At 39.0% G+C, this 26,145-nt stretch overlaps 1 protein-coding gene across 1 annotated transcript; it reads right to left on the bottom strand.

The window, feature by feature from the left end:
* Positions 1-6,182: 6,182 nt before the first annotated feature.
* On the bottom strand, positions 6,183-20,389 carry RABGGTB (Rab geranylgeranyltransferase subunit beta). The gene is made up of 9 exons (XM_063427941.1): positions 20,177-20,389; positions 18,595-18,702; positions 18,124-18,321; positions 17,699-17,804; positions 17,158-17,210; positions 15,522-15,632; positions 12,112-12,237; positions 9,427-9,576; positions 6,183-8,154 (listed from the first exon to the last, which is right to left on the bottom strand). The coding sequence occupies exons 1-9, from the start codon at positions 20,177-20,179 to the stop codon at positions 8,014-8,016; spliced, it is 996 nt and encodes a 331-aa protein (XP_063284011.1). The 5' UTR covers positions 20,180-20,389; the 3' UTR covers positions 6,183-8,013.
* Positions 20,390-26,145: the final 5,756 nt, after the last annotated feature.

Raw genomic sequence — 26,145 nt, 5'->3', positions numbered from 1 at the left:
ATATACAGCACACTCACACACACATATACAGCACACTCACACACATATATATATATATATATATATATAAATAAAATAACCCTCAGTGAGTTAACAGACAAAGAAAATTAGAAACCTAGAATGTGACGGCACATAAAAACACCCTCACACACAGCACCCCTCTTACATACACACACACTGCGCCCCTCACGCATACAATATGTCCAAATATATATATATATATATACACACACACACACACTATAGCACCCCTCACACTGCACCACTACACACATTACGCTCCAGATACACGCTAGATCCCTTACCCTATATGCACTCTTAATCCTCTACACACACACACACTATCTCCTATACACACTCTGGGTCCTTTACACAGTAGATCTCCTACACACACACACTACATTCCTTGTCAGCAAACACATACAACATTCTCTAAACACACCCTCTCTACAACCCCTACACACACTACGTCACCTATACACACACACTTCAACCCATATGCACACACTCGCTACATCCCCTATAACACTATGCTCCCTATACACACACTCTCTACAGCCCCTAGCCACACATATTACACCACAAACACAAATTAAATTGACCTATTTACACAATACCACACCACACTCTACACACACGCAATCCCACAAGCAGGCTCCATACACATGCACCATACACTTTTCTGGCCCTTTTGTCCTCTGGTATCCCACTTGTGGAGACACCAGAGACAATTTAAAAGCAAACTCAGCGCAAGCATGTTATTAAATTTGCTTGCGCTGCGCAGAACAAATTCAGGGCCTTTTTCTAATGCCAGAGCTCTTCAGCGGGGCTCTGCGCATTGAACTAACATGCTCACTTTGAGAGGGGCTGTGCTTGTCATTAGTGATGACAAAACACACCCTCTCTGGCCCCGCCCCCTTCTTAGGGGGCCGCTCTGATTGAAAAATGCCCGGGCCTAATTTTTTTCCCAGTCCGGCCCTGGTTGCCGGTGAGGACGGCGTGCGTTCCACAGTGCGTTCCACCTCGAGCCTCACTTCGGGGGAACAGCACTGTTCTCGCGGCGGTGATAGTAGTGCGCCTGGGATCCGGGATAGGTGAATTCTTCTATGGAGGTACCCTGACCGGATAGTGCGGATGTTCCTTGCTGTTCTGGCTGTCTAACGCGTTTCGTAGAGAGTGGCTCTACTTCATCAGAGACGTATAAGACACCCTCTACATGGGGGTGTTTAAGTACCTTACAGTTGTTAGTGATTGGAAAATTGAACAATTGACAAATTGACAAATTAAAAGATCAAAGTACTTTTTTTCTTCAGTACTTGTTCAGTGCAATACATAGGACTGTTCAATGTGATTTTATATAATGAAAAAGTATTGAAAAATATTTAAAAAATTAATTAAATAAATAAGATGAAAGAATAATGTGAAAAATTCCTTCATTTGTTGTGTCTTATTTCTTCTATGTAACATGATTATGGCTGACATTAACACTAGGCATGCATTTATAACATTCTTTTCACTTATTGTGTCATGTTTTTATATAATAAAAATTAGGCATAATAAAAATAATAAAAAATTAAGCATAAATAAGTCTAAGAGACATTATATAAAGCAGAAGTGATGAGTTAAACTAAAGATGAATGCAAATCGAAATTTAAAGCAAGACAAAATTTAAAACAGAATTTGAAACGGAAAACCGCTTTAGATGAGAAATATAATAATAAATAATAATAAATCAAAGGAATCTTACATAAATCGTTATATAGATAAAATTAGATTACAATTGAATTAACGTATGGATTAAATTGAGTGTATTGCATGAATCAAACTTATGTAAAAATTTTTGGTTCATTATCAGATGATATTATTTTCAATCGTGGATACATAAGTGTCTGTTTGGGTGTTTGTGCAGAAATGTGTGATAATCTTGTGAACAAAGGGGTAATTATGGGTCAATGAAATATATATTGGAAGACAGAGAACCTCTTCATTAGATAGTTACATTATATATTTCTCTGACAATGTGAGCAGGAAACTTATCGTTCGTCTACATTGTATATATACAGTGTGAACATTTTGACGAGATCTGACACCCTGGAACGAGACACAATCATCAATTTAGAGAACGATTATCATAATCATACAGTAGGCTTAAAATCAATTAATTGGGAGACATCATTTAGTGCACCAACTATTTAAAATATATAGTAATATACCTAAAAATGATCATAACAGTATATGCTGTAAGATATGTAAAAAGTCATATAAGTTAAAAAATTAAACCAATATCTATTAAGAAGTGATATAAGAACCCCAAACTAAAAAATCAATAAAAAAAAGTTAATTAATTAATTGGAAAAATTAATCAAAAAATTAAAATACTAGAAAATTAATTAGATTAGCAGATATGCATTAGAGGGACTTCCTCTATATTAGAATTCTTCTTAAATCATATATACATGTAGTGGAAACAGAAACAGAAAATATTTAGGTTATGTTGGACCTCAACTAAAAAATAGATAAAAAATATATTAAAAATATCAAAAAATATAAAAAAAATTAAAAAATATTAGTAGAGATCCTGAGGAGGAATGTTAGTAAAAAGAGTCGATGGTCATAAAAAATGGTCATAAAAATCATAAAAAGGCATTGAGCTCAAAATCTACGTTTAGGCCATGTGGAACCAGAGTATTGAGAGTGAAAATCCATTTTGCCTCAGTTTGATCTAAATTAGTGTCTATACTTCCTCCTCTCCAGTGAACATCGACCTTTTCAATGGGTAAAAATATCAGTCCTGCTGGGTTAGCTCCATGTATTTCTTTAAAATGTTTTGAGAGGTTGTGAGTTATCAGACCTTTCTTGATGTTGCGTATGTGCTCCGCTATTCTGACTTTTAAGGGTCTCTTGGTGCGTCCAATGTATTGTTTGTTACAGGGACACATGATGAGGTATATGACACCTGAAGTGTTACAGTTCATCTCAGTATTTATCTGGTATTCTTTTTTGTCCTTTTGCGATGTGAATTTGGTTCTTCTTGCTTCCATCGTGGGGTTATTCTTGCACCCAGCACATTTTTGGCACCTTACGAAACCTCTCAAATCTGTGTTCTCTCTTCTTGTAGCTTCGGACCTAGTCGTAGGGGCTAGCAGCAGTTTGAGATTAGGAGCTCTTGTGAATATAATCTGTGGTTTTGCTTCAATGAATTGTGTTAAACCTGGGTCACTTCTTAGTATTCCCCAGTGTTTCTTCAGATTTTTTTGGATGATTTGTGATTGATTACTGTATTTGGTAATAAATGCTGGAGTGTTGTGGGAGGATTGTGTTGATCTAGTTTTCTTCTGTAGAGTATCTTCTCGTGGTATAGTCAATGTTTTTTCTAAGGCCTCCCCCAGTAGTGTCTCGGGGTATCCTTTCTGGATAAATCTCTCTTTCATTTCTTCTAGTTGTTCCTTACATGTCTCCAGTTTTGAACAATTACGTCTAATCCTCCTAAACTGGTTCTGGGGAATGTTTCTCAGCCATACTGGTCTATGGTGGCTGTCAAACGGGATGAAGCTGTTACAGTCCACATTCTTCTTAAACGTCTTTGTATGTATTTCATTTTCTTCCACATATATGTTTAAGTCCAAAAATTCAATTTTTTCTTTAGATTGTGCAAAGGTGAACTTGAGATGGTACGGATTATTGTTCAAATATGTTTTAAATTCTTCTAGAGATTCTAGGTCACCTTTCCATATAAAGAAACAGTCATCAATGTATCTCCGCCACAGGAACAGTTTTGCGCCAAAGGGGCAGTGGTCCCATATAAATTCGTCTTCCCACTTGCCCATGAAGAGATTAGCGTAACTTGGCGCAAAACGTGTTCCCATGGCGTTTCCCTCTATCTGTAGATAAAACATGCCTTCTGACCAAAAGTAGTTGTGTGTCAGGATGAATGCTATGCATTGTATTAGAACGTCTATCTGGTCATTCCTTAGTTCAGAGTATACTGCGAGGGAATATTGGATGGCTTCACAGCCCTGTAGGTGCTCGATGACCGTGTATAACGAAGTTACGTCAGCTGTAACTAATATCATATCTTCCTCCCATTTAAAATCTGATAGTTGATTAAGAATCTGTGTGGAATCTTTGAGATATGATCTGAGACATGTGACCAAACCTTGTAGATAATGGTCCACATATTCTGATAAATTGGATGTGAGAGACCCAATCCCAGAAATGATTGGTCTTCCAGGTGGTTTCTGTAGTTTCTTATGGATTTTGGGTAAGTGGTAAAACACTGGTACTCTTGGAAACTTTATGCACATGTATTTAAATTCTCTCTCATTGATGATCCCTCTCACTTTACCATATTCTAGTAATTCTCTAATTTCTTCCATATATTGTGAGGTAGGATCTTCTACAATTCTTTGGTAAGTTGAGGCATCTCCTAGTAGTCTGAGGTTTTCTTCTAGATAGTCTTTCGTGTCCAAGATGACTACTCCACCGCCTTTGTCTGCTGGTTTTATGGTTATTTCTTCTGACTTCATAAGTTCTTTCATTGATTTTCTTTCTTTCTTATTCAGATTATCCCTTGTTATCTTGTTGGTTAGTTTGGTTCTAAAGTCTTTTTCCACCATTTTTTCAAATGTTCTTATAGAATCGGTTTTCACATACTGTGGATAAAAGGTGGATCTTGGATGTAAATCCGTCTGTGTGTATTCTTGTTCTTTTTGTGTAGTAAAATCTTTCTCCATAAAAAATTAAGGGTTAATCCAATTAAAGGGTTAAATCCAATATATCATAGGACGTCACATAATCTGCACTCTAAATCACTATTTTCTTACTACTTTTTCACTTCTCAGTTAAATTGATGAATTTTCTATTTATTTTACTTCACTCACACTACTAAGTAAGCTCCTGGATAAACGGTTACTATCTTGTATAGTAGTCAATATTTGTCTATATACTCTTTCATAGGTTTTTTGGTGAAACCCTATATCTTTCCAGTTTCAGAGCTTTCCGTCTAACAGACTGACTCCCTCTTTTCTGTTTTCTATTTTAGTTAACAGTTGTGTTCCTTTTTAAAATGTATTTATAAAATATTTTACCAGGATGGATACATTGAGATTTCTCTCATTTTCAAGTATGTGGAGGAATCAATCTGTTTTCTGTATTGTAGTTTGTGTTTATCCTTAACAATCTTTGTAATTAGATATGGCTGATATATGCCTTGAGTGGAGGGTCTTTCGTGTGTGTGTGTAAGCATGGACTTGCTAACTTCCTATAAGTAGTTGGCTATGGCATAATGTTCTGCAGCTTTGTTTCAGTATAGAGCTCTATTTGGAAATGTAAGCATGTTGTGTAAATGGGCTGAGTAAATGGGATGGGAGGTATTTTTATGTCAATATTATTGCTCTTATCTCTACTGCATTATTCAATTTAAATAATCAAAATCATTAAGCACTTGATCTTGCACTATAATGTTAGAAATACAGTTTTGTATTCCTAACATTAAAGTGTCCCTCTGCCTCCACAGCCACCCCACGATCCTCCAACCCAGTCATGAAAGGTTTAAATGTAGTAATTCACAAAAGGAGGACACCACACTTGCACTTAAGAATCCAGGTGCTTATCAGGGCCAGGGTTGGCTAAACCCAGTTTAGTAGATAAGACTACTTGGAACAAAACCTGCCTTTCTGCGGGCCGAGGGCCTGGACCTAATTTGGTTTTATGAAAGGGTTAAATAACCATTTTTTCCCTTACACGTTTCCAGCGCCGAGGTCCCTCCTCTGACAGGAGGGACCTCGCATTAGGCCATCCCCATAGGACACTGACTCAATTCTTTCCTATGGGTACTTGGAAGACGCTGGGTGTCCTCATGCCAAGCGTGACGATGTCCAGTGTTGTTTCATGGATTTTAAACTCTGTGAAACAGCATGAAGTGCCTCTTGTAGCAGACTGGTAGATAACTAGGGGCATATGTTTTACTTTGCAACCTCCAAAAAATTAAAATTATATATATATCTACACACAGACACACACACACACACACACACACACACCAGTGGCGCATCCATGCGGGGCAAACAGCGCAATTTAAGTCTAAAATTTTGACAATTAAATTCACTTTCAGTTACTGGAATTTCACATTTTGGTGAATAAACCAGAATGAATGCCTAAAATACCACACCACAGAAACAATAAATACTTAATTAGGTTTTATTACTCATAAACCTGGACTCAAGGTGCAAGTTCTTTATTATACATTTATATACACTTCACAAAAGGGAAATGCAATCCCTGAATTCTGAAAAGAAAAAAAAAAAATTCAAATTTTTACCTTCCACAATTATATTGTAACGCTTAGCTGCAAAGGGGCTAATCTGTCAGAGAAGACTTCATTTTTTTTCTGCATTATTGCCAAATTACTATGCTACCGGATGAGAAATATACTTCAATAAAATCTATATTACCATGTAATGCAATCTGAATAACTAACATTGCCAGTGTTATCTACTCAACATTTTAAAAACCATTAAGGACACTTTACAATTATTATGACACCTTACAATTGTACAACATCAGAGGTTTGCCATGAATGTAATAACTTTGTTCCCCCTCTAAAAAAGGGATGTGAATGGGATATGGAAAGCAATACATCTTTTACAGCATGATAGACAACAGTATCATTCCAGCAGTTACAACTCCCACGAGGCTCAGCCACGAATTGATTTTTCAAGCAAATGAAGTGGATTTACACAAAATGTAGCTCGTAAACCTTTAACACCTTAAGGACACATGACATGTGTGACATGTCATGATTCCCTTTTATTCCAGAAGTTTGGTTAAAAGACTGTCTTTTCCAGAGATGACAGTTTCTTGTTTAGTTAATCCCATAAAAACTTTCAGGATTTACAGGGATATATAAAACAGGGTAAATTAGTAAATAGTTTACTTGTATACCGTTTTGTGAGGATACTGACCTGTAATTGCAATAATTGCTAGTATGACCTGTTGAATTGTTTTGGCTACATCTAGCAGGTTTGATAAGACCCGATGTAACAAATGCCTAAGCTAAATGGTGTTTTTTTTATTTTATTTTTCACCATCATATAATTTCCAACTTCCCTGTCTGTTCACCGTTAGGTCTCCTGACAAGTTTGAGAGTTGCTTTCATCACAGCAATACTACTACTACATTGTTTAGTCACAAAAAAAGTGATTTGTGGTTTTGAACAGTAGCAAAATTCAGACTAAAATAGCCAATTTCAATGCCATTTTAGCAATTTTACCAAATTGTCTTAATTCATTAGTTTAGTGAATAAGCCACAACATGCATTGGCTCCTGAGCTAGCCTGTTACAACACTGAATCAGCTCAAGAAAATAGAATTTATATAAAGTTTTGAATCAGAACGAGATTGTTCGTTTTTAGTATAGCTTATCTTTATTGATATACTCTTACACTGTGGTCTCTTTTTCAACTACCTCCAACAAGATAATAGGAAAGTCCCATGAATTCAAAGTCTTTAGATTCTATAAGGAATTACAATATAAAGTGTTTATCCATTACCTAGACTCTAGAGCAAGAGACCCAGAAGGCACCACATCTTGGGTTACGATTAAGTTAAAAGCATCCTTTCCAGCATACACTAAAAGCCACTTTGTGAGGTAAAACCTCTTGCTAATTACATTCCTAATAACCGTGTGATTGGTCTTCATGCAGAAACATTACAAACACGCAGTCAATTTGTATGACTTCAAAGACACCTTCCTAACACAAAAGTATTGCACTCTGCCTTCGTAAATCGTTAAGGGAACAAATAAAATACAGGCTGCTAACAACAAAAGTGTAATTGAACAATATATAATTTAATGGCATAAAAATAAAAAATAAAGATTTTTTTCAATGCAGAGTAGCATGTTGGCTACCATCTTTTCCCATCCCTCCGCTCTTTGTAACAATACGGATCCATTGAAGTCAAGGGATTTATAGCAGCTCTGGTTGACAATCTTCTTTCTTGCACTTTGGCGACCCTAACTCAGAAGTTCAGGCTGAACATTTTTTCGCCGAAGCACGTCTTCAGGCATACAAAATACAGGATTAACAGGCTTAATTACTTCTTCTCCCAGTAAAGATAAACCAGCAATACCAAACAGTGTGTGAAATGGATCAACCTAAAAGCAAAACAAAGCTTGTTTAGATGTAAAACAAAAAAGTCCATATTCAAGATATTTGCAAGGGATTGTCTAATGAAAAGGGGATAAGGCAAATGTTAATACTACAATTTTTTTTATTAACTTCTCGTTTATATCCTCCAGTTTGACACCTATTTGTATAGTTCTCACTCCAACAAATAGAGCATTGTCACTCGTTCTTCTAATAAAAGTTTGACCCAAATTTATCTAAAATTTATGATGCATGAAAGGAAGACACCAAGTACGCTTTACTGGTTATGGTGCTTGGACCGCTCCCAACAACCCCAAACAAAAATCGCCTTTAAACGTTTCCCCCAAGAGACTGCCTAGTGGGTCGGACTGTAGATGCAAGTAGTTTACTGCGAAGATTCAGAAATTCATCCTCATTTTGGTCTCTTGGGCCTATTATCCAATAATCTCTTGTCCAAGAGAGGATTATGCAATATGTTCATCTGCAAACAGCGGTTTTAACCACCACACAGGATGATTGGAACTGCTCTTTAAAATTGGTAGTAGCCCTACTGCTTAACTGTTTAGTGATCCGGTCTGCGTGTAATACGGTCTGGGCCCTCTCAAATGTGCATGCAGCGATCAATGGAAATTAAACTGTCAGATGATACATAATGAAATAATCCAATAAATTAATAGGAATAATTAGTTGCTAATTTGCTTGCAACAACATAACACTTATTTAAGAGCAAAAACTGCCTATGCTCTCCACCCCACTTCAAAATAAAATAAATATATTTTTCTTACTTTCTATGGGATTGTTCAAAACACAACGGAGGATTTTTTTTGGTGAGAAAAATATTAGTAATAAGAGAAAAAAAAAAAATCGATTTAATTTTTATTGTAGATTCATTCACTTGAAATCTAAACCTTTCATTGTCTTCCAAAAGCAAGAATTGGTTATAGTAATACCAATAAAACAAATATTTAAAAATCTATAGTACAAGATCTTGATATAGGCACTCTTACAAAATTCAGTTATTTTCACTAAACTTGGAATTGACAATGAAAATGCAATTCTTACAAAAAATAGTTGAGCTTAAACCCCCTCCCAAAAAAAAAAAACCCATATCTGCGTTGGAAAATAATTTACCATTTCAGTTGTTTTGACCAAACAAGGACAATTAGTTTGTCAATCATCCACAATTCCCTGTTTAGTAAATAGAGATTAAGGTGTTTAAGCTCAATTGAATTAAAAAAAACACACACACACACGCACGAATCAACACACAAAGTACTTACTATATCGCCAGGTCTGTCCGCAAAGCCCCCAGTCTCCTCATCTTGGCATGCCAAAATAAATAAACGCAATTTTTCTCTGTCAATCCAGTGCAGTCTTCCAATTATTTTTAAGGATGCCAAAACCCACCATGAATAACATACATCGGGTAGCTGTAGAAACACATTTGTTTTAATGTTTAAGTTAGCAAGATTATTTTTAACATTACGTGCAAGGGATATGCACCCAGCTTTCACGTAGACTCCCAACCCTGATAAAACATTTGATAGAAAAGGTCTGTACATTTTATGAAATTTTTACATGTTATGATCGTCTATAATAAAATAAATAAGAAGAACGTTGTAGGAAGTTTATACAGTAATGCCTTCTGCCATCATTTAACCCCTTAAGGACACATGACATGTGTGACATGTCATGATTCCCTTTTATTCCAGAAGTTTGGTCCTTAAGGGGTTAAAGGGTCAGTATAAGCACATAAAAACTTTGCATCAATTCAAAAAGTAAGGTGCAGATAGTATTCTGATTCCATATCCCCCTACTCAGAGTAGCTTATAACTGCAGTAAATTTCAAAAACAATGATGCAACTACAGTATAAGCCTTTCCCACCTGGAACGTTAACAGCAAAAGTATGAACTTTACTTTTTCCTTCAACTCCCAAGGTCAAGCTTGGGCTAAACTACATATCCCAGAAACATCTGTTGGAGAGGCATTTATGGTAAAAGTAACCCCTCCCCCACAGTCTAGCCTGAGATCTACATACCTTGTGCAAGTGCCGCAGTTTTAGGAACATAAAAGGCAAGTTTATCGTTTTATTTTCCAAGTTTTTATTAAAGGAACACTATAGTCACCTAAATTACTTTAGCTAAATAAAGCCGTTTTAGTGTATAGATCATTCCCCTACAATTTCACTGCCCAATTCAGTCATTTAGGAGTTAAATCACTTTGTTTCTGTTTATGCAGCCCTAGCCACACCTTCTCTGGCTATGATTGACAGAGCCTGCATGAAAAAAAAACTGGTTTCACTTTCAAACAGATGTAATTTACCTTAAATAATTGTATCTCAATCTCTAAATGTAACTTTAATCACATACAGGAGGCTCTTGCAGGGTCTAGCAAGCTATTAACATAGCAGGGGATAAGTAAATCTTAATTAAATAGAACTTGCAATAAAGAAAGCCTAAATAGGGCTCTCTTTACAGGAAGTGTTTATGGAAGGCTGTGCAAGTCACATGCAGGGAGGTGTGACTAGGGTTCATAAACAAAGGGATTTAACTCCTAAATGGCAGAGGATTGAGCAGTGAGGCTGCAGGGGCATGTTCTATACACCAAAACTGCTTCATTAAGCTAAAGTTGTTCAGGTGACTATAGTGTCCCTTTAATGCTCAGGGGAAAGCTGGCAATGTTTGGCTATGAACAAACAGTTTTATTTTTCTAACAAAATTCATAGATTTGAGTGTAGAATGTCCTACACTCAGCTGAAGCATACAATATATGGGATGCTGGAGTTGTAGTGTGAAGCTGTGGCTGGTGTGTTGTCGTATATCCCTGTAACCTGCATTAGCATAACAGGGCATTCAGAGAAATAAGAGACATACAGGGTTATTTACTAAAGTAAGAATTCAAAGTATATTTCAAATAGAAGGCCAGAGCAGCCAAACTGACTTAGGGAATGTTTCCAGTTTGGCTATTTTGACATTCACTTTGAATTCTCATTTGAGTACATAGCCCTGACAGCTCCTTGCCAATGAGAACTGGTGTGTGATGAATGTGTCAGCACTGTCTCATCTCACCCTGTGACTACTTAATGAGTCAGCTTTTCTTCCTAAAATCTGCAATGTTTTGCAGAAATATCCATCCTGGCAAATAAATAAAACATAACCGAAAGGCTGATAAATCCACGGCATCTCTGCAAAAAATTGCTTATAGTCAAAAAAGACTTATGGTGTTAAAAAAGCAACAACAAAAAAAAACACAAAAACACTACACCTGTCTAACTTTGGTCCATTATACATACTCATTCATCATATTCTGAAGCCCACACAGTACTGGGCTAGCAGAGGCCCTGCACAAAATCGTTATAGTATAGAATAACCCATGACTAAGTTTTTTGGGGAAACCTGTAAGTTGTAAGGTGGGAGCTAGTCCTAAAAGGTACTCTCGACTGAAGTAGTCATGTAGTACAAGATTAAAAGGTTGCTCATAGTAGGCGGCTATCCCCCATGTCAGTACTCCCTGCAAATAAGTAAACAGAGAAGACCTGACTTAAAATTACGTAAATCACTGCACTAAAGAGTTGCTTGCGCTGTATAAAATGTGTTAACTTTTTATAGGCATTCTAAAATACAGTACACATCCGACCACCTGTGTACATCTATTTATTTGTGACTGTTGCTTTAACAGTTATTCACTAAAGTGAGAATAGTCAGGATTTAAAAGGGAGTTTCAAACTGAAAGCAAAAATAGTCAAACTAAAACATAGACGGCTTAGGTATTTTACCCCAATTGTGCTATTTTGGCCTACAAAATTTTAAGTTTACATTTAATTCCTGGCACTTCACACTTTGGTGGACAATCCAGAATATTTCCAATATGCCAAGTAACACATGGGATTAAGTATGCATCACACGTAAGCATTAAACCACAACTTCAAAAGAAGCTTCAACATTTTTTTTAATTAAACAAATACCTTCTCAGGGCGCCCATTGAGTCCTCCAGAGGGTAACTGGCGTTCACACAGCCACCAGCCTAGTAGGTCCGCATTTATTTTGTGTAACTGATCGGTGATGGCCAAGAATCCTGTGCAACAATAGATCTAGAATTACAAACATAAAGCCTTAATGTAAACTTTTATTTAAAATGGGTGAGAGAGAGCTTGGTTTGAAGGTATTAAACTCTTGTGGATTAATGTCAGTCAATTCTAGCATCACAATCCGTTCTGTGCAGACCTTAGGTCAGCAAATAAACTACTTTTTAATATGAGCCATTAAAACGCTAAGATACTCCATGCTAGAATGCCACACTTACTTTAAAGAAGTAGGTAATTCTAAAGGAGTAGGACAATCCATGCTAGAAAAGTAAGGCTCTCTATTTTGTGGTGGGAGGGGGGAAGGGAGAGATAGAAAGTGTGTGTGTGTGTGTGTTTTTTTTCCCAATATATCTACCATGATACCAGCCATTGTTTTCTAATTAAAGGCCTATAGTGGAAACATTAGGGTTCATATTTTCAGGGTCTAATAACTGTCCAAGAGTGTCAGGTTTTGTTACTTAAAATAGCATTCCAAAACTAAGAGAGGTGTATTTATGTATAAAAGCATGTGCAACTTTGAGTGTTTATAAACATTAATTTTTCTACTTTGAATACGTTTCTTTTAGATTATTTCTAATCACTGTGTATATAGTTCAGCACATTAGTGCTTTTATAACCACCAAGTGCTTGATACACAGCTGTTACAGTTAGGAGGCAAATATAGGTGCTCAATAACCTGTGAGTTCTGACAGCAGTTCTGAATCAAATGCATTTTCAGTGTATGATGGAGAAAGGTTATTGCTCGGCTTTTTAAAGATATGGCTCATACAAAAAGATATGGGAATTATGGCTTAGATCATATCCAGATAAGAGTAATGTATAAATCAGTATTTTTCAAGACTTTCGAATGCGGTGGGGGGCTTTTACTCTTAGTAATGCAGGCTCCGTCTATTTGTCTTTGTAGGAATGGTGTTTTTTTATAGGATATAAGTATGACATATTGACTAATTAGAAAGGAAATCGATTACTGAATTTGTTTATGGAATACCTATTCCTATTGTCTGATTGGAAGATTGTGGTATTTATTATGTAAAAAATTAACAATTCTTAAAAAAATAAAAAATAACCTGTGAGTTTTCTCCTTTCACTTGTTTTTTGGTCATTTATATCCCAACCAGTTTACGCTATTAGATCTCTTTTGACAGTCAAACAGTAAGCCATTTGGATATGTGGGACTGCTGTCACAGAAGGTTTAAGACTACTTTATATGTCCAACTGTGAAAATCACCAGAGCCAAGTGTTTAACTGTGGCTCTGCACCATGTGAGTTTCTTCCTCTTGCAATATATGCTGTAAACATATTGTGGTTTCCCACCTACATTGTAGGATAAGTATCTGCTATATCTTTACATTGAGAAATAGCACTCCGCCATCTTTGTGTTTGTGGTAATCGTATAAAAACACGAGGGACTGCCTTTCATTCTCCGGGTCAATCAGTATGTGAGAAAAGAACCTAATTCAAAGTGAAGTTCAAATTTAAGGCCAAAACAGTCAAACTGAAAACAGAATTGACTCTAGAATCTTTCTAATTCAGTAATTATGCCTTAAATTTTTAAATTCTTCTTGAATGTATTTTGAATTTCTGACAATTCTCATATTAGTGACATGTCCGAATTGCTTTGCTATTCTCCAAGATGATCACTGTTTTTTATAGCTAAAAATATTTTTCTGAATTCAAGCATGGTCTCACTTTTACACCCCAAATCAAGGTGGTCTCCACACCCTGTCAACTAAGGAAATGCCACTAATGCAAATCACTAGCCAGTAAGATAATAGTTTTTATTCATGAAGACTCATTCTTGCTGGTTGTTGTAATGTTTAATATTTTTAACCATATGAAGATTTCATATCTAGATGAAGAGGTTTTCAGATTAGTTTTACAGTTATATCAGAATTGATTTTGTTATATACCTTTAGAAATACATAGAGAGAGAATGATGAAACGATTGCAATGTGAACTCTCCAGTCTAATCACGCATGTGCACTGTCATGGCCTGGGTGCATATTCCCAGGTCCCTTAACCTTGGAAAGGTAATTATTACAGGTTTTAGAAAGTGCAATAATTACCTTTATTGGTTAACCCCTCCTCTAGTGGCGGTCTACCGGACCGCCACTGGAGGGACTTCCGGTCGCCTAACGCTAGGACATCCAGCGTCATGTGAAACCGTGTAGGAAAGTATTGTGTAATGCTTTCCTATTGCGCTGTTCTAATGAGAGTATGGCCATTGCCAAGCATGTGCATTACGTCAACCCCGGAGGTGCGAAGACGGACAAGCTTTGTTTTCCTGGCACTATGGTGTTCCTTTAAAACAATGGGATTAATGATTTTCTGAACTTTGTGTGCTTACAGTACAACATTTTTGCTGTGAAAAAGTGAATACTTTCTCTGCAGACACAAGTTTAATGAACTTAGAATAATGCAATGTTTACATTTTTGATCAAATTAATTCCATGAATACACAGTCTCATGCTACGTAACTAATCCCTATTTACTGTTGAATAACCTTTGGACTATACTGTTTCTCAAACAGATTTTCCACCCAAAAGCATTTTATTTAAAGAAATTCGATTTAAAACAAACAAGAAAATTAGAATTATTATAAAAAAAAAATGTTTTAACCATCTTTTATCCACCCTGCTTTCGAATGCAAAATGTGGCTAAGGAACTTGTTCATAACCTGATAATTTCCCGCCTACAATACTACGCTTTTAATCGATCCCCTTAAAGTTCTTATTACTCTTCCCCCCCCCCCCCCAAAAAAAAAAATCATTCTATAATGAATATAGACGACAGACATATACTTCTTTATACACCTTAAACCTTTACCAATATTTACACTGGCTTCCTGATCCCATCAGGATTAATTTCAAATAAGAGTATCCCACATAACTCAATAGCTCTACTCATAATATCAATTTCTTTACTAGCTCACATAGGAATTCTTGATTACTTTTGTTGACATCTATTTGCAACTACATCAATAAACATGACTTACAGGACTTCAAGGGCAATACAATCCTAGGGTATGCTCTACCTTAGCCTTACAGATTTTCCTCTAGTGCCTCATGAAATCCCTCAAAACTCATCTCTCGTCACATAAATAATGGTTCCACAGTTGGTTTCAATTTTTTACCATTTCATTCATAAAGCTCACCACGTTTTTTTTTTCCCACTTATCTATCTTTCCAAAATACCATATGTCTGTTTAGTAATTAAAGTTCAGTTATGCCAATAAAGGAAGGCTATATTTGTCTTCTGTCTAACTAGAGGATGTTGAGGAATGTTCTCACCTGTCCGGAGTGGGATTCAGAGCCTGGTCTGCAGCCAAAACCCCCATCAAAGTTCATGCAGGATAACACAAATTCAATAGCTTTTTCCATGTTAATAGCATCCAGCTTCCCCTAAAACAAATAAAATGTGTAAACAGTAAAGTGGGAAAGTGTAAAATTGAAAAGAGAAATAAAACCTTTTTTATATGACCAATACCGTTAGCCAAATTATGAGGACCTATTTCTAAAAATAAGCCAGGGATCACTAACAGAGTATAGAATGTTTAAAAACAAGCATTTTTGATAAACAAGCAAAAGAAAAAAAAAATGTTTTTATTAATCCTACAAATCAGTTTATGGACATTGTCACTCCTCGCACGTGTACCCTTACTTATACTTTGTATCGTCTAATGTTTCCCTGCATTCGAATGGAATTGTTCCCTTCTGTTCGGTTACAGAACAGATTCTGTGGGGTCCCCTTTTTCGCAAGTCACATTTAGGCTTGATTGGAAGATTGTGCTGTCTCATTCTAAATATATACAAATGAGGTTTGAGTATTAATCTGTGGATAGGTATTAATGTCTCTTTTGGATAAGATATTGGAACACAAATGACTCCTTATCTAAGAGGGAATCAAGACATATGGCAAATGAGAGTTAGTTTATACTAAAACCAGACTTCCAGGCCACTTATGTGTGACTTCTTACACCTTACAGAGTAGCTCTGCTGGGGTCCCAGCTTTAAAGAGGAATTTAGGTTGTAAGCTCCGACCTCCCATACAATCAAATTAACCCCTTTTGAAATTTACAATACCACCTCTACCAGGCAGCCAGTTTATATATGCACAAACATAACTTTCGTTTTACTGAACCAATCTGAGCACTTTTTGGATATTTTGTGCGCTCAGATCGGGGCTATTCGGGAATATATTTTTGCGGGGTTCTGATGCGGTTGTCATGTATTTTTGGAATATGTAAAAATTGTATGCAAGTTTTCCTATTTGAGAGATAATTGGATTAGCTTAATTGGAGCTCAATTAACACTCAAACACAATGGCTTGTGGGAAGGAAACCGTTGTGATTTTGTATTGGAAACGCTATGCTAGGGGCACAGCATAAAACGCAGAGTGTGGCCTAATAAAGTTCAGATTACTGCTTTTACCCAATATGACTGAATCCGTCCATTATAGTGGGGAAACTCTACACAAAGGGAATACTTTCACTATATTCAGCACAACTGGATTAAGGACTAGTAGAGGACTGAAGGAATAACAGCAACAGACTCACAAACCCGTGACAGACATTTTTATGGCCCTCTTACCTAACCAGCACTTTCCCTCCAAATACAAAATTGCAAATGAAATTAGGAATCGTAGAAGAGTATTGTATTTCCCCTTACTACCAACTAAAAAACAGTTAACTGAACTAAAAATCTCATGACCCTTCTCTCTTCTGCCCATAAACCAGCTTTAGAAATGTAAAATTATTAGAGCATCCAAATAAGCTTCCAGTTCGGGGCAGTGCTCACTGCAGGAATTTAAATGCCCAGCAATTTATTGCAAAAGCAGCAGCTTCAAATTGGCTGCTTTTGTAGAATTATCAAAAGTATTCTATTAGCATCAACAAAATCGATTAAAAAAAACAACAAAAAAACTTACCAACAGTGCCAGTGTTGCCACTGCACAGAAAGAGAAGCGAGTATCAATTTCACCTACAACAAAAATAAACCGTATAAAACAAGTAAACTTATTTGTATCAGATCTCAAAAGAGAAACTAGAAATAGCAGTATAAATCAAAGCAAAGTCTTCGCTTTATCATGTTAGAGATATTGGGGATTATATACTCCCTGCACTGAATAGGTACAATGTGATATCACAATGAGCAGCATAAGATCAGACTTATTAAACACTTCTTCAAAGCACTTAAAAGTACTTTAAAGCACAATAAGGAAATATGTGTTATGAACATAGGACACAATATAGTGTACTACACTGTAAGGGTTAAACCTTACAACAACCCACCAGTGGAAATGACTAAGACATGTAGGCAATAAATCACACCTATAAACTTGTCTAATTAATGTTTGCATACGCAAATCAGTGCTCTGTGCCAGATTGCCTTACTCTTCCATACCACAAGATAACCAAAAAAAAGATCTTTTCAGTGTAATTGCGAGAAAAATAAAGGGAAATTGTTACCCCATTTGTCTCCAGCAAAAGAGCCATCTTCTTGTTGTAAGCTTTTGACATATTCAACAATTTTAATTGCATCAACCACAGAAAGGCTATCATAAAGTGTGAGAATCTGTAGGAAGAAAATATTGCAATTACAACTCTTAAACATCCACAAAGTAATACACATTTAAATCAAGTCGACCAAAAAGTCTCTCTTTACTAAATTCAATTGATTTTTCAGTTACTTTTGATTAAAATTTGTAGCATACTAAGAATTCTGCCCCTTCCTATCCCATCTTCTTGCGTTTGTCTTCCTGCTTCCTCTCATCTAATGTCATCATTATGTCATGTCACAGTTTTCCATACACTTTGCGCAAGCTTTTTACAAAGAACTGAAATTTCAAGCTTATTTTGGTTTTTGAATAAATATATATACAAAGCAGCAGTACCTGTACAGCACTTAGAGTATACAGAAGATGGGGATCATGACCTAAACTGGCGCTAAATCCACCACAATCATGCTGGCACGACTTGATAAAAGCTAGGATTTCTTCCCGGTTCATACGATGCAGCTCTCCCATAAGATCCATAACAGTTAGTCCCCAGTAAACACCGCTCATCCTTAAGTATTCCGACATGCAATATTCCTAAAATACAGAAACATTGCTCAGTTTGAAAATCGATTTGTAACACCTGCTGAGAACAGCTATACATATCTGCATGCCTCCATCTTATGGAGGTATACAATTCAGATTTGAATTTGTTAAATGTGAGAGTTTAGTGAATAACTATTACTATGTTAACTACTTTGCTGTTTTAATCTTGACATTAAATACAAATTGAAAACTTCTCTTTCTGGAAGTATTTAAGAAACATTTGTGTTTTCTTAAAGTATTTCCAAAGCAAATAGTCATACATACATAATCATCCTTCTTTGCTCCATAGGATTCGATGTACTGGGCGTGCTTCTCAAGGAGGAGGGTTTTTGGTGCATCAGACTTGATAGTAACATCTTTTTGAGGTGTTCCCTATCAGATTTAAAACCAGTGTTATCAAAGATACATGTAAATACACTGAAAAAAAAAATCAGTGAGTGCAATGAATATATATCCAATTTAATCAGTGATGCTGACAAAAAAAATAAACAAGTGAATAAGCCAAGGCTACAGGAAAGGGTATCAGTGACAAATGAAAGCTATGGGGAACAATGGGGGGCAGGTGAAGGAATGCAGAGAGGCAGGTAAAGTAATATGGGAGTGGAAAGACAAATTGTAGCAAAGCACAATAAGTGAAAATAATACACCCTAATGGCTGCTATGTACAATACAAACATGCACAGAATATAGGGAAGTACAATATACAATGCAAAGCCCCAAAAAGAGGGATACATAAAATATAAATAACAGACAAGTAAACAGCACACAAAATATAAATGTGGATTATATTCTAATTAATCCATAAGTGTGGGAACATGCACACATCACAAATGTGACATAAAATATATAAGAAATACACATATATACTCAATAGTCTGGAATAGCTGTCGCTGCAGAAATGAGAAGGCAAAAGCTTTCATAGGCTGTGACGTCTATTACAGAGTGTTTGGTAGATGTGTTTTTCTTATATATTTTATGTCACATCTGTGCACACATTTGAGAGGTGTGCATGTTCCCACACTTATGGATTAATTAGGATATGATCCACATTTCTATTTTGTGTGCTGTTTACTTTGTTTGCTTGCTGTGCTTTATAAATTGGTGGATTGGTTCCACAGTGATAACTAGCTGCACTTTTGGCACCAATTATATAGCACTTTAGCTTTATACAGAATAAAATAACCCCTGTTTGAAGGAGAAGACACTCACAGTATTTTTTAATTTGCAGAACAAGAAGTAAAATATTACATAGAACTACATGCAAATCCACTTCAAAACAACAAATGTCTAAAAATATGATCAGCTGATAAAAGCAGCTTGCCACAACCTTTGGTCTCTGGTTTATAACCACTTATGAATTTGCCACCAACATAACAGTCCTAGCAGCAGAGAAACCTGACACCTTGACTCCTGAATTGGGGCACAGGATATAGTTATCTTATGATTAAGTGTGAGAATGTGCTAAAACAGCTTTTACTAAATAAAACAAAAAAAGTATTTTATTCTCTGGGTGAACCAGAGAAACTTTATAAATAAACCCTGGTCATGTTTCTATATCATGTTAGTAGTTCACATTTATATTGTAACTAAAATGCCTCTGTCTTGCTGCCTCTGTGGACATCCCACAGTAGACTGAGTGTAATAGAACCAGCTGGCTGAGGGTGATTAGAGTTATGAGAGGGCTCAGGGAAGCTGCACTAAGACACACAGTAAGCAATGGTCCCCATAGAGACTGAGTGAGCTGCTCCCCCCCTGTGCGTGCATGCTGTGAGGAGGGAGATAAAGCAGGGGCTCCCAGCAGCTACATTAACCCTGTTTGTAAACTAGAAGGGCTGACTGAGCTCACCATGTCTGTGCAGGGCGGATACCAACTCCCCTCACCAACCTGTCTGACAGTGGGGCCTTATTCAGCTGCCCAGCTTCCTGCCTGTCTGACAGTGGGGCCTTATTCAGCTGCCCAGCTTCCTGCCTGTCTGACAGTGGGGCCTTATTCAGCTGCCCGGCTTACTGCCTGTCTGACAGCGGGGCCTTATTCAGCTGCCCAGCTTCCTGCCTGTCTGACAGCGGGGCCTTATTCAGCTGCCCAGCGGACAGCGGGGCCTTATTCAGCTGCCCAGCTTCCTGCCTGTCTGACAGTTGGTCCTCTTTCAGCTGCCCAGCTTTCTGCCTGTCTGACAGCGGGGCCTTATTCAGCTGCCCAGCGGGGCCTTATTCAGCTGCCCAGCTTCCTGCCTGTCTGACAGTTGGTCCTCTTTCAGCTGCCCGGCTTCCTGCCTGTGTTTTTTGTAGGACAGCTTTGGTTTGAGCTAAATAAGAATTAGAATACATTTGATATATATTGTTTTACTGATACCCAATTATTATTCATACATACTGCTTACTGAACAAGCTGTAGTAGGAAGAGCACAGCAGGTGGCTGCTATATTGGGTTGTAGAGCCATGTTTTTGTGGCCATTTTTTAGATCTGTTATAGTGCAGTTAATGAAAAGCATTGCTGCATGGGGTACGGATTCCCAAGAAGGAGAAACCTAAATACTCCTATTGTGATTCATGCGGAATGTGAATTGAAATGTTGACACATTATGGGGAAGAAGTTTTTAAGAGACCAAAGAAACATTGTGGAACTGGCAGTCTTAGAGCGAAATAATACAACTGTGGAAATCAATGCACTTAGTGAGCATTCAATCTTCGCACACACAGGATTATTCACTAAATTGAGAATTCAAAGTGAATTTCGAATTTAGGGCCACATTAGTCAAACTGGAAAACTTCTCTGTCGGCTGTGCTTCCAGTGCAGCTACTCTGGCCTTAGAGTGGATTTAGCACCATCTGGGGCCTTTTGCATAATTTGCAAAGACCCCTGATGGCGAATTCTCCTCTCCATGAAATTACCTGAACCCAGTGGCGTACACATAACCCATGGCCCGCTGCACCCTCCCTCCCTCTTCCCCCCGCCAGACACACACACACACATACAGAGACACAGACAGATACTTACAGACACATACATATAAACAGACGGACAGGCACACATACATACAGACAAGACACACACATACACAAACAGACAGACAGACACACACATACATAAAAAATAGACACACACACAACAAACATACATACAAAGACATATACAAACAGACAAGACACATATACATACAGTCAGATTGACACAAACAAGACATACATGCAGACAAACACACACACATAATATTTAAGCCACCCTCCTGTTTCCTACCTGTTAGGTGCAGGAGGGTGACTTTCCCTGGGGTCCAGTGGTGGCTCAGGTTGATGGGAGTCAGAGTGGCTGTTCATCCTCCCACGCGGGCTGTGTGTGTTAGCTGGGAGGAGTGACATGCAGGCGGACACCCGGTCACAGAGGTCTGCAGGGCAGCCGGGCCCTCTGGGGTGACGGGTCCGGAAGCAGCTGCGACCTCGGGATGTATGCCAGTGCCTGAACCTATCACTTGCGGGTACCGCATTCCGCCGCTCCTCTTCGGCTTCTGGCACTTCAGCTGCCAGGAGCAGACAGAGCTATACTCTCATGAATGCGCGAGCGTACAACATTGAGGTGTCAAGTCACATTATCCTCCATAGAAATAGCTAGTCGCACATACAGACGTCACTGGTGGAAGTTGGGGGAAATGGCAAATCTTGACAATAGTAGCCCTGTCTGTCAAGCTTTGTCAGGTAGAGGAGAAATACGGAGACAAAAGTAGTCCATAATTTGTCTCAGTAGATCTTTTGATTGTGAAATTCAAATTTCAGTGAAAACTCCTCTCCAAGATCTTGGCCAACCGAATCTCCCCAATGCTGCTGACCTTCATCAAGTTGGACCAAACATGATTCATCCCGGGCAGGGACGACACCATCATGGTGTTGAACCTGATTGCACTGGCATGTCGGGGTGGCACCCCAGTGCTACTCCTGTTGACAGACGCTGAAAACAGTAGCTCATGTTCGACGCCCTGCATGCCCTAGGCATGGGCACAAAATTCCTGTCCTGGATCTTGGCCCTGTACACCAACCCATCTGCAATACTGAGAATAAACAGTGCTGTCGGACCCACTACAAATCACAAATGGGACACGCCAGGGCTGCCCCTTGTCCCCACTCCTGGAGCCATTCCTGTACCAAATACAGAGCAATCTGACCATCTGAGGCATGCATGTAGGGAAGACACAACACAGTCCTGGCCTACGTGGACAACCTGCTTTTTGTAATCACGAACCCAGCCGACTCACTCGGCCACATCATGGAGGATTTCAAGGAATACAGCCCAATCTCCGCATCAATTATACCAAATCAGAACTCCTAGACCTGACTGCTGATCGTGAGCGGCACCGAACTCTAGCAAACCAATTCCCATTACAACACTGTGAAAAAAAGATGCTCTACCTCGGGGGCTGGCTGACCAGGGACCCAACAGACCTGTTTACGCAAAACTTTTAACCCATACTGCGGAAAGCCATGTAGGAGCTGCAACATTGGAACACCTGATGCATATCCTGGGTGGGCCGAGTCAACGCGGTGAAAATGACACAGTTGCCCCGACTACTGCTTGTGTTCCAGAGGGTACTGTGGTGGAATCTCGGTAAAAATAAATTTAGTAGGCCGAGATTACCACGTGGCATGTGTACGTGCATATGCTGACGTATCGATCAGTTGGTTGCACGAGGCAAGATACGATCAGTAGTGTACGGAGCATGTGCAAGAATACAGGATATAGTATTCCCCCTCCTCCATTGTGCTGGACAAGCCATGCGGTCAAACAGGAAGTTAATTCTTATTTGTGTTGATTGGTTAAGAGAATGTGCGGGTGGAGCTTAATATGGGAGGAGTTATATGCCTATATAAGGAGCCTGCACTATTGTCCGGGGCTCAGAACTTGCTGTATTTTGGTGACATTAGTCCCTCTGAGTCCCGATCGGTGATCCAATAAAGAATCTCTTCCTTCCTGAAGAAACCTGTGTCCATCTCTCTGTGCTTGGCTTCCGTCAGTTTCTCCGGTATCATTTGGTGCATTGGCCGGGAAGCTCATCGTTCAACGGTAGCTGAGAGGCAGAGGCGTGAGACGGTCTATCTTTGCCCACGTTCTCTACGGCTGCACCCCTGAACTTCTGCGTGGACCTCCCTTCGTCTCGGCGCCACTGGGCCGTTGTCCAGGAGATCATCGGCCTCTACGTGAGAAGTGCTGGGGTGTCCCCGTCGATGAGTGTGAACTCAGGTTCAGGAACGAGGAGGTAAGATAACTGCTGTTTTAGACGGCAGGACCCACTAGGGGTATACCGATTGTGCGGTAGGCCCAAAGGGGTTTTGAATCTGTGTATCTGCCCCCTCTGTCGGAGGGAAGGAGCGAAGGCGCACCGCTCGATCGAACGCTCTTTAGTCAGACCGTTTGATTTGGTTAGTCAGGCGGGGTTCTGGTGTAAATAGCCCTAGCCGGACACCGGTGTCTTGTCTAGACTAGCGTTCTAGGGTGTATATTACGTTCGCTAGGTCGGAGGGACCGGGAGACTAAGCGGCGCCTGTGTAAATTCGGTTCGCTAGTTCTCATCCTATCTGGGCTAAGTGGGAAGGCGTGTAAATTTGGAACCCACTAGACTTTTGATAGTGCGACTAAGAGGCGCCTGTGTAAATTCGGTTCTCTAGCTCGCTATATATGTGGTGATTGGGCAGTGTGGCTAACCAAAACGGGTGTATATAGTTTTAGGTAGTCCATTCAAGGTACTGGCCAATAGTTTAGTTGGGAATTGTAAATGTGTTAACGATTGTTTTAGTAAAGTGTATATCTTGTTAGATAGCGCGAGCTCAGCCGTCTAGCGAGAGTGTTAATAGTGTGTTGCTGTATTATAGTGCACGGTACCATAACCCTGTATATTTACTGACACTGTATATAAGTACTAATCATTGTCGTCCATTGCATGATTAACACCATAACCACTAATAATTGTATTGTGACCTTAACTTGTGCTTTGACCTATGCTAACCGTACTGTAACCGCTATTTGTAAAAGACGATGTTACTGGGGTGTGTTATAGACGGGTAATTCGTATATAGAGAATTATAGCGTGGGTGACTGTATAGTTACGCCAAAGGGCATAATATTGATTATATAGTGACTGGTGTAACAGCTGTGTGTGTACGGGAATTCCCTGAGTGTTTATTGTTATTGTGTACGTTTCACTTGGTAACCGTACCACGTGGTGCTGTTGCCAGAGGAAACGGGTGTGACTGTTGAATAGTACGCGTGTAAAGTATTCATTGTCGACGACGTTCCATTGTTAAGTATGGGTGCGTCGCAGTCAACGATTCCGGATCCCTTAGGTTGTATGGTGAAGAATTTTAAAAAGGGATTCAAAACTTGTGATTTTGGGGTTAAGATGTCTCCTGTACGTTTAGTTACTTTGTGCACTAGGGAGTGGCCTACTTTGGTTGCGGCATGGCCGCCACGTGGCAGTTTGGATCTAACTCTGGTACAGCGCTTACACGTGGCTGTATCAGGTAGGCCTGAACTTTACGGCCAGTTTCCTTATATTGACTGTTGGAGACAGGCCGTAAATGACTCGCCAAAATGGCTCCAGACATGCCACGAGGAGCAGTGTCGCCTCATGGTAGCTAGGACTTGTTCGTCCACTAGGACTGGTGTTAGGCCCATTTTGGACACGCCCCCTGAGTCCGAGATCCCTTTGCCGCCCCCTTACTTTCCGTTAAGAAGAAGTGACGCAAACGCAGGAAGCCCTGCACCCCTCCCCTCATTACCCTCATCCACTTCCGCTTCCTCCTCCAGTACAGGATCCACCCCCCCTCGTACTAAATCTCCCCTTCCGGAACCAGAACCCACCCCCATTAAAAACGAATATCCTGATTTGGCGCCACTTCAGACTTCCGGTCAAGCTTCATCTAGCTCGGCTCGAAGTGTTTTATTTACGACCTTTTCCCAAAACCAACCTCCCACATCCCCATACCCTACCTCTCCCCGACCGGAACCCATGACTGACGCCTCTCTACGTAGCCCCATCCAAACCCGACAGTTGACTGGTGCCCAACAATTAAAGCACTATCAGATGCCTCTTCGCCTAAATCCCGGGTCAGCTTATATCGATGCCGCAGGTCAAATGGCACACGCTGACCCAGTCTTCGTATATGTCCCATTTACCACTACCGACCTTTTAAACTGGAAGACCCATAATTCCTCGTATACTGAGAAACCACAAGCCATGACTGATCTGTTCACCTCAATAGTACAGACGCATAATCCGACATGGGCTGATTGCCAGCAGTTATTAATGACTTTATTTAACAATGAGGAAAGGACAAGAATAAATCAAGCAGCCATTAAAGCATTAGAAGATAGAGCCCGTGCTTTGAACCAAGCTAATCCAGCAGCATGGGCCGCAACACATTATCCCAACACTGATCCCGATTGGAACGTAAATGGTGCTGATATGGTTCAACTCAGAGCCTATAGAGACGCTATAATTGCTGGCATGAAAGCAGGAGGAAAGAAAGCCATTAACATGTCGAAGACAGTTGAGGTGATCCAGAAAAGCGATGAAGCGCCCAGTGTCTTTTATGACCGATTATTGGAGGCATACCGCTTGTATACCCCCTTTAATCCGGAAGACGCAGACAATTCCCGAATGGTTAACTCCGCCTTTGTCAGCCAAGCATACGGAGATATTAAGCGCAAGCTACAAAAGTTAGAAGGGTTTGCAGGTATGTCCATCACCCAACTAATGGAGGTAGCTAATAAGGTTTATATGAACAGGGATACAGAAAGTAAGAAAGAGGAAGAGCGCAAGATGCGTAAAA

This window comes from Pelobates fuscus, chromosome 7 (genome assembly GCF_036172605.1).
Source record: "Pelobates fuscus isolate aPelFus1 chromosome 7, aPelFus1.pri, whole genome shotgun sequence".
Classification (NCBI taxonomy): Eukaryota; Metazoa; Chordata; class Amphibia; order Anura; family Pelobatidae; genus Pelobates; species Pelobates fuscus.
The sequence above is the reverse complement of the archived record's forward strand: the minus strand, read 5'-3'. Positions and strand labels throughout refer to the sequence as shown.